The following is a 9,941-nucleotide window of genomic DNA, read 5'->3' as shown; positions in this document are numbered from 1 at the left end:
TTTTCCTAGACAGTTCAACAAGTCCTCTGCCGTGTTGACACTTGTGTTAGCTGGCAGCGTTTTGAATTGAAACAGTGTCAAATTCGGTCACAAGAGAATAAAGCACTTTAAAAACTAGGCTGTTAAACTGAAAAAGCCAACCCAGTGATTCTTGCAATCACATATAACAATACAAAACGATAAAAAAAGAGCATTAATTATCGCGTTTCGATATGTTTTGAATTAATCTTTCATGTCAAGGAATCATTTTACTCAAAAACTTGTAAGTGAACGAACCGAACTAGATCATCTCGTTTCTGTATATCTGCTGACCGATTGAACGAGTCGTTCGTCCAGTTCGTTAAGTTTACGTCGAAAGAAGAAGAGAATATGAATGCTGACCATGCACAATTAAAATGACGTAAGTTCATTATTTATTATTTATCAAATGATTAAAGTCATGCCCAGTAAAATAGAGGAAAATTACTGGCTTTCTTTCCCCGGGAAGAGCAGAAGTAGGCCTGCACGCAAAATTATTAGAAAATTACACGTTTCGTTGTTTTATTTATTTATTTATTTATTTTGTAAGAGTCGAATCTAATTAAAGCTGCAGTCGGTAGCTTTTTTGGGTTAAAAATTATCCCAAATAAATTTTTGAGCAAGTACATAACCAGCCAGTGTTCAAAACTATCTGCTTGCCTTAGCTCGATTCAAAACGGTAAGCTTGTGGTACTGGTGGATTTGCGTGGGAAATTTGAGCATGTCTTTGCGCCATTACGTCACATCTGTACACATAAAGAAGGTGTCTCGGCTAGTAGGCTATGTTGCCTGTGAGGAAGTTGGAGGTGGAGATTTATATAAATTTGATGGCGGATCCAGAAAGGTTCAAATGACAATCACCAGTGACAACTGGAGATTCACCCGCTGCAAAACGCAAAACGCGAAAGACTTCTGAGAAAAAAAGACTGCAATGGGCCCATGCGAAAACAAAGATAAATATCTGAAGGGCATTAAATGTAGTCAGGCAATGCTGATGGCTGTTAACATTAACAATTTGAGAACAAAGTATAATTTGCACGGTTTGACGTGATATATAAGCGATCGTTAGATTTAATCGGCGCGATTTACTGCAATGCTTTTTTCCCCTTAGTTGGTCAGAACAAAAGTGGATGTTGCTTACTTGCTCAGACGACATTTTCCGGTGAAAATTCTTATGTTGGTCATATTTCCAAAAAGTAGAATCTGTGATTGCGAATGACAGTATCCACACCACCAGCGCGGTGATTGACAGCCGCACATTCTCCTCAAAACATTGGATTCATCCGCGCTGTGCCCTGCCGAGGCACAACCTACGTAAAGTTGAGAATTCCGCGAATAACAATTGCAGATTTCGAACAGAGATGGCGACAAAGAGGGAAAAACTGCGGACTGCAGCTTCACATAAGGTGAATGATAAATGTCAATTTAGTGAACCGATTCAAAAGGTCTGAATCACTGGTATGAATGAAAATCCCCACGACTAGTTACAATAAGCACAGGTTGAGAGGCAACGAAATTGCCTGTGGTACCACTTCTGGGGGAGGGGACTTAACGTCATAAAGAAACGAACCCTCACGTCGCCAACGTTTGATAATACTTCTGTCAGTCCTCCAGTTGTCAATCAAGATAAATGGTCTCTTTAAAACCCCTATCAGACCTGAGGTATCGTCATAGTTGGGTTCTGGCCGCTGTCAGTCGCGACAGGGCTCCGTCTCCGGTTCAAAGCAGCAGCGCACACTTGTCGCAGCAAGAAAACCGCTCCGTGGATAAAGAGTTTATGTGGAATTAAGGTGCGCAAAATGACAGATATTCCGCCGAGGCACACATTAACTGAGTTGGATTGTGGTAGATAGATGCATTTCAATCTATTTAGTGTGCGTCAGCGCTGCAAAATAAGGCAAATTGTCTTATCCACTCATATAAATAGGAGTAAAGGTAATCGCTCCGAGCAAGGATTCAATTAGTTCAGCAATTGTTCCATGCGAGAACTGAGATAAGCGGATACTGAGACGGAGTGAAATGGATCTGAAGGCGCTGGGCTGCGTTGTGCTCTTACCTATTCAGATACTCTACTATATTGTCAAGGCGACTGTGTGCTGGGTCTTACCGAGCAGGCGGAGAGATCTGACCGGAGATGTGGTGCTTATCACGGGTGGCGGACGGGGCATTGGCCGTCACCTGGCTAAGGAGTTCGCCGTGCGTGGAGCTAAAAAGGTAAAAACATGATGTATCATTCCTCTTGGTCATAGATATTGCTGCGTAATATTTCTATTCAACACTTTTTATAAATAGTATCAATGTTAGTAGATAGCCCATAGTTTCAATATCAGGTGGTCTGACTCTTTCTCTTTCTGGCAGTATGACTGATCATTTTAATCATCTAATTTAATCTTTTAATCATTTAATAATAAACAGTTTCATCACTGTACATTATTTGTACAAAACATACATAAAATATTGTATTTGGCAAAAACATAAAATAATTATTAAATAAATAAACTATCAATATAAACACATTATTTAGCCATTTATTTTTAATGATGTTACTATCAAGAAATCGTAATTGTCATTTATATGCACATATCAGCCTTTAGTAAAAAAAATACATTTATTTCAAATAAAATAAAAAGTTAAATCTAAATGATGCAAGTACATTGCACTTCCCTGAATTGAATTATACTGATGAAGAATATAAATAAAAAAAATAAGTAATGGAAACAAAGTTGTTTCAACAACGATGAAAACAATTGTACAGTGCAGCTTTATTGTAATAATCGTAACTGTAGAAACTATGTTTAAGTAGGCTATGCTTTGTTTAAGTAAGTAACTTTAAGTTTTTTTTTTGTTTTTGTTTTTTTTTTCACTCGGGCTACTCCTCTCCCTAGAGACATTATAATGTCCTCTTCATAAACCCATTGTCTTAACAGTGCATAGGTCATGACCCCTACGGTCAACAGACCAATCGAAATGTAGAGCTGGATCCCAATGTCTGGTTCAACTTGTACAACAAACTGGGTCAACTAACAAACAGCTATTTTTGGGAAAAAACAGCCTTCTTTCAAACTTTGACAGCTCTCATGTTCAAATTATTACACTGGTCTGGGTGGAAACCCCTCTACAGAGGCCAGTGACCCAAGAAATTCATGGTGCCAGTAACTTTGACCTTGGCTAAATGCTTTAAAGATTAGATGTCTGACCTTTCTTATGAATTTTTACTGTATTACGAGCTCCATCAGCAGTATTTAATGGCTTAATTAAATATCTCACATTGGCAGTAGTGTAGGCTAATGTTTTTGTGTCTCAGCAGTAAGATTGCAAATAAGAGTGATGTGTGCTGAAAGTCAAGAGCTGGGAAGAAATGTCTCAGCTGCCTCACCCACACAAGACATTGCATTATAAATAGACCCAGTGGCCCAACTGCAATAAACAGAGCTTAATAACTTCTGTAACCACAGTGACAGGGGCCCCAATGCTTGGCGGCGTTACACCCAAGGCTTTGATTTAAACGCATTTTCCCCCCAGACAAGCTTGTGTGTATGGGGCTAAATAAAACCCCAGTGTAAAAGTCACAGTGCAAACCTCACAGTGCAAACCTCACACGGCAAACAGCTCGGAGACCTCAGATCCCTGAATGCTCGCTGACACAAGTCACCTTTTACCTCATCACAGGGCAAAGGTCTTTGAAAGAAGCAGCTTTGCAGCAGTGTGCTAAAGGAAGCCACCGTGCTTGTCAACACCCCGTTGTTAGCCATTGTCAAGGTGTGAAGACTCTGGAAAAGACACCTGCAGTGACAATCTTCACAGTTAGCCCATTCTTAAGGAATGCTAAAAAGGCATGAATCATAAATGAACAGGGTAGGAGTTAACTTGACCACCCTTGCCTCTAAGTGGGGGTTGTAATTTTCCAGAAAGCAGGCCGTTATTATGGCGTCCAAGAGGTCAGCAAGTCCTTACTGCATGGTAATTCAACACTGGAAATATTCGGCAAAAGTTACATCATCGCCCGCTAACCAAACCCTAAAACGATGATTTGAAGAACCAAGAAAAAGAATTCTGGACGTTACAGAAGCACCATCATCGGTGACGGTGACCATCCATGTGGTCCCATGGCTGATGGCTTAAGGAAGTGTGAAGGAAGTGAGCCCTATGTAAATTACTTTCTGTATGTGTATGGGTTCGGGGGAGGGTGGCAGGGACCATACAGCTCCCAGCTGGGCAGTGCCCTGTGGCTGACCCTTCTGTCTCCACACTAATTAGACAGCGGCAGGCGACTGCCTCCTGAACTCCTTGTGCCCCCATGCACATACAGACCCTTTCCGATGGGAGCAAAGTGGATTACTTAGGCTACGTCTACACTATTCCATTTGAAAACGCATCTTTTTCGCCTTCTGTTCTCACTGAGACTGTGTTTTTGAGCTTTTTAAGACGCTCTTGCAACTGGATACATTTTGCGTTGTAGTGTGGACTGTGAAAACAGAAGTATTTGAAAACGTTGACGTTTAGTCATGTGACACATATTGTACCGATTGATAACTATGTTTATGCCAGTATGTTTCTGCTATGTGCTGTTCACTTTCACAGTGTTGCTTCATAATACATTCTTGCAAAGTTGACAGAAAATGTTCTCGCCATTTCTGTCCTGCAGCAAAACCTAGACGTGTTTATTCATGCACAGTACGATGATTTTAGCATTTTTCGACATTTCAGTGTGGAATACAAACTAGAATGCAAACTTGTAGGAAACGCTTGAAAATGATTGTGTACGGAGAGCGTTTTGAAATGAATTAATGTAGATGTTGCCTTAATATAGCAATAAAGATATAGGTTAAAACATCTTTCTAAATATAAAAGAACAGCAGAGTCCATACTACAATTATAACAATAACACCTCACTTTCAGAATGACTTTTTCCAGCTGATGAATGATAAAAACATTGACAGCCAATCAGAATGCATCCTGCTTTAAAGAGCTCGAGCATTTAAAGCGGCAGACACCAAAACTGCAGTGTGCTTAAATAAACAGAATGGTATTTCCCACTGATGTGGACACTATTATAGTTATCATTCTTGGTGTGAACAGGCCTTTAGCGTGCAAATCGGTGAAACTACTGGTCTTTTATCATGCATTTCACCTAAACAATAGATTTTATGCTCCTCCATAAGCGTTTCATACACAGTGTGTTTATCTCTACGGAAACACAATATGTGTCCTCACAGGACCGGATTAAGCACGGTTTGTTTGCTCCTTATTTTCGCATATTATATGCTAATGCGGTGCACTCAACCATTGCTACTCTAAGGACTTTAGTGATAAGACTTGTAAATGTGATGTGTGCAGATGAAGCTCATAGTGTGATTGTATGGGAGACCACCTTGTGAGCTCTTGTTCTCTGACAGAAATATCAAGATAGTTGTGAAATCCTATTATAAGCTTAATCAAGACCTTCCCAGTAATTAGCTCAAAGGCCATGCATATAAAGCAGACCCATACAAACACACAGGCAGGTTTATCAAATAAACGTCCATTAGGCCAAAGAGGTGAAACCACCTGCAGATCAGACCATCTTTGGCCTAATTCATCAGCAAACACCTCTGATAGAGATTTCTTTAGGTTAATTAGGATGGCTAGCATTACATTGTTATCTGAGTAGAAAGAATTTAGCTAGAAAAGCACTGAGTACAATAGTCTTACATTTTTGTTGAATAATAATATCTTCACATTTCAAATTGAGCCTACTTTTCCACATAGGAGTTGGCTGAAATGCATACTTAATGAAATGAACACACCACATGCTCAGAGAGACTGGGAATTTCCACAAACCCTTTTAAAAAGAGAAAAACATAACTGGACCAATTACAGGCACCCGTGCAAATGAACGTGTATCATTCTTCACAATCAGCCAGCAGTGTGAACAAGGTTACTGTCCACTTCAGTATTTTTCAGTAAGTTTTTGCTGTTAAACACAAGGCTTTTTAAGAGGAAAAGCTTCAAAATAGACCCTGGGTTCAGCTGACAACAATATTTCGGCTCTAATCAAATTTAATGTTAATGGCAGGCAAGGCCAAGTCCCCTTCACAGGCCATTGTTATAAAATATCACAATAATGGCACTCTGGAGCTTGTTAGCTCTCCACAAGTCTGTGATATATTCACAGATTTCACTCATATTTTTACTTATGTGTGGAATCGTATTGTGCACAACACAATAGACCTCTATTGTTGTTATATAAAGTTAATTATAATTACTCTGGACATGTTTTTGTTAAAGCTAAAAAATATTACAAATTTGTTTTTGTTAATTGAAATAAAGCTCAAATAAAATAACATGAAATATAAATATAATATAAATAAAAATCATAAAAATGGCAAAGGCACATAATAAAATTACTAAAACTTAAGATAAAATAAAAATTGCAAATATAAAAATAAAACTAATTCAACATATTAATAATCCCATCATAGTATATAAATATACAAATAGCACTTTAACTATAACAGAGCTAATAATAAATATTTTTTTCTAAATGAGCATGCCCCCAAAGAGAGGTTTGTGATATTTAGCTAACTTCTGCAGCCAAACATGTACGGAAAGGATAGCCAAGATAACCAACACACTATGTGCACACACTGTTATGTGGTTGTTGAAGCAGAAAATGGCCGGGTCTGTACGCCCAGCAGGCTGTGTAATCTTTATGAGAATTTGTCTGTGAGAGATGAGGCAGCATCACTGATTTCATTACCTTCTCTTGACCTCTCAGACTGAAAAATCTAATTGACCAATCACTGCCCCCCATGTTCCCTGTCCCAGCCAATCCATTCATGCAGTCATCTCTCTTAATCCTTTCCCAAACTAATAGTGGCCTGTGAAAAATAGCCCCACTGTTCCTTCAATGAAATGGCCTCTTCTGTTCTTACTATAACTACTATGTTTCACATGTTGGTGCTGTGCTATATATTCCTCAGAAATGGATCAAGTTTTTGGGGTAACACTTGCATAATTCTGATTTAAAATAAGTAAGTAAATGTGTTTTTAATTTAAAAGGGACATAATGAAATACAAAAAACAGATTATATTCTGACTCATGCTTTTTGTGTCAAAAGTTTTGGCATGAATATAGGCCACATAGCCTCTTGTATTTACAAGTATACACCCAAATTGAAGAACAAGACTTGATAAATTAGGTAAGACACCATTCAAGCACAAGAACTGACAATATGAAATACTTTCAGGCAAATTGAATTTACTTTGAGACACTAATTCATGACTAAGCACTTATCTGCGCTATTGAACAGTGACCTAGTATGGTTTTGCTTCCAGAAAGATGATTTATTGCCAGTGTGGCAGATAAATCACTGTTTATGTTTTGTAAACCTTTATATTTCTGGACGGTTTTCTGTTCTGTTTCACCTTTGACCTTTGGTCCCTATCTCCAAACAGCTAATCCTGTGGGGCCGGACGGAAAAATGTCTGAAGGAGGCGTGCGAGGAGATCGCCCTCATGGGGACAGAATGCCATTACTTTGTTTGCGATGTGGCCAACAGAGAAGAAGTTTACAAGCAAGCCAAGGTTGTCAGAGAAAAGGTATGCCCCATAATATCATACCCTGAGGAGTTTCTTAATATGATTATAATAAGATTAGTTCAAACTGGTTGACTCTAATAACCTCTAATAACCCCAGTGCTGGCTTTGTCTCAGCTCTGCTGCCTTCCACCCCCATAGTCTGGATAGAGATTACACCTCGCATGAAATGTCTGGGTTAGATAAGGCCCAGCAGAATGGCTGAGCTAACTAGCCATCAAGGAAAACGAATAATCTGCTTTGGAAAGAATGTCTCACAGTGGGTATTTTGTTCTGATGGTAGGTGGGAGATGTTACCATTCTAGTGAATAATGCTGCAGTGGTGCATGGGAAGAGTTTGCTGGACAGTGATGATGATGCTCTTCTGAAGTCACAGCACATCAATACAATGGGACAGTTTTGGGTAAGTACAAAAATCAAGTCCCGTCCTAATAGTTTTTTTCTCATTCGAGAAGCTGTTTTGCTTGCGTTACAATAGGGAAGAGAAGATGATTGCAAACTTTCGGTTTCATGCAGACATTTACATATTATGTTCAATAATGAAAAATGTTCAGCATTTTCTTCCAAGTGCCTACTTCCAGAGATTTAATTCAACTTTTAATAATCCTTTTATCCACAGACCACAAAAGCCTTCCTGCCTCGTATGCTGGAACTGCAAAACGGCCATGTTGTGTGTGTAAACTCCATCCTGTCTCTGTCACCCATCCCTGGTGCTATAGACTACTGCACCTCTAAAGCATCATCACTAGCCTTCATGGAAAGCCTCACTCTGGGGTTGCTGGACTGCCCGGGCGTGGGCTGTACCACTGTCCTCCCGTTCCACACCAACACTGAAATGTTTCAGGGCATGAGAGTCAGGTGAGCTGAAGTATTAAATTGTGCACAACTGGATCAACTATGAAAAACACCACTCATATAGGCAGCTTTTCCACAATCATGTAAAATGGTTGATGGCTAAAATAAAATTCCGCCCCATATTTTCTCTTGATTATTCTGTTTCAGTTGGCAGTAAGTAAAATGGGCTGGAACATCATTTCAAGTATTTTTACGTCAATGTGACATCTATTTACTTTGCTAATGCGTGGTTGTGGTCTTATTTTGAATGATTTCTCATTATTCCAAAACAATTTTCTTCATAATCTTCCATCATAATGCAATAATTAGCTTTTCCTCCAAGGCAACTTAGTCAGACTTTTTTTATAATATTGACCAAAAGCCAAATCGCTTTTAAGCCTTTGTTTTAGCAAACTAACATTTGGTCTGGCTTCATTCTGGTGTGTGACGCCCACTTTTCATGATCCAATCAATTCCCAATGGATAAAGTGCTGGACCACCTACCTTTAAATGTAATACAATGGTACAAATACAATATTTGTAAGTGTTACAACCAACAAACACAAGTGTATTTAGCTGGGGTTTTTCTCTGCAGGTTTCCCCAACTCTTCCCTCCTCTAAAGCCAGAGGTGGTAGCGCAGAGAACAGTGGATGCTGTTAGGACCAATACAGCTTTTGTTTACTTACCCTGGACCATGCATGCACTCGTTATCCTCAAAAGGTACAGTCTGATTCATTTTACTAATAAAATTGTATTTCAAAAGCAAATTATTTCAGCAAATATGTTTCGGAAACCCTCATTCATTACATTTAATCACTTTGTTTTACCCATCAAACAGTATGCTACCGCAGAGTGCCCTTGAAGAAATCCACAAGTTCTCAGGAAGCTACACCTGCATGAATACTTTCAAGGGACGGACATGAGAGGTCTGGAAACGACACGTTCCAAGTGTTACATGTTTTTATAGTCAAACAGCTATGGAGTTCTTATGGAGTATTCCAGAAGCAATGAGTTAGAAGAAACAGGCGGCACGCCACAGCACATAGTGCCTCATTTCCAGGACCATTTTAAGATTATCAATGACCTGTGGGTTGAATTGTTGGATAAACACAGAATGGACAGGAAAAGCCTCAATCGAACGCTGTACTGTATGCGTACTTTAAAGTTTTTATCAATCACCTTTTAATTACTGTCACTGTAAATACAGCATCTGAATAAAAAGCAGTTTTAAATACAAAAGTCTTCTGTTGGGATGTTTTAAAATCAGCGAATTCCAGGCTCACAAAGTAAAGCTGTAGTTAGACTAGCCCTGGGCATTATACAGTTGGAAAGTCTGTGTTGTCCCACAAGCGGTGAATGCCTCTTCAGCACTTCATTCTCACCAGCACAACAGGCTTGACCTGGTGCTCTAGCACGTGCGCTGACTCGTTCCCCTGTCAGAAACATTCACCGTGCTGCTGCCGGAAAGAAATGAAATAAGTCAGATATGTTTTGCTTCATTTTTCCTAGT

General features: G+C 39.2%; 1 protein-coding gene across 1 annotated transcript; it reads left to right on the top strand.

The window, feature by feature from the left end:
• The first annotated feature begins 569 nt into the window (after positions 1–569).
• On the top strand, positions 570–9,666 carry dhrs3b (dehydrogenase/reductase (SDR family) member 3b). The gene is made up of 6 exons (XM_084394437.1): positions 570–2,232; positions 7,456–7,599; positions 7,880–7,999; positions 8,216–8,454; positions 9,026–9,151; positions 9,270–9,666. The coding sequence occupies exons 1-6, from the start codon at positions 2,038–2,040 to the stop codon at positions 9,352–9,354; spliced, it is 909 nt and encodes a 302-aa protein (XP_084250563.1). The 5' UTR covers positions 570–2,037; the 3' UTR covers positions 9,355–9,666.
• Positions 9,667–9,941: the final 275 nt, after the last annotated feature.

Source organism: Rutilus rutilus (assembly GCF_951802725.1).
Source record: "Rutilus rutilus genome assembly, chromosome: 22".
Lineage (NCBI taxonomy): Eukaryota > Metazoa > Chordata > Actinopteri > Cypriniformes > Leuciscidae > Rutilus > Rutilus rutilus.
Note: the sequence above shows the minus strand (reverse complement) of the source record. Positions and strands in the feature narration are given on the sequence as shown.

Coding starts and splice junctions, on each gene's coding strand:
- dhrs3b (XM_084394437.1), top strand. CDS start 2,038: ATGGATCTGAAGGCGCTGGGCTGCGTTGTGCTCTTACCTATTCAGATA. Junction 7,600..7,879: donor CCAAGGTTGTCAGAGAAAAG/GTATGCCCCATA, acceptor TTCTGATGGTAG/GTGGGAGATGTTACCATTCT. Junction 8,455..9,025: donor TTTCAGGGCATGAGAGTCAG/GTGAGCTGAAGT, acceptor TTTTCTCTGCAG/GTTTCCCCAACTCTTCCCTC.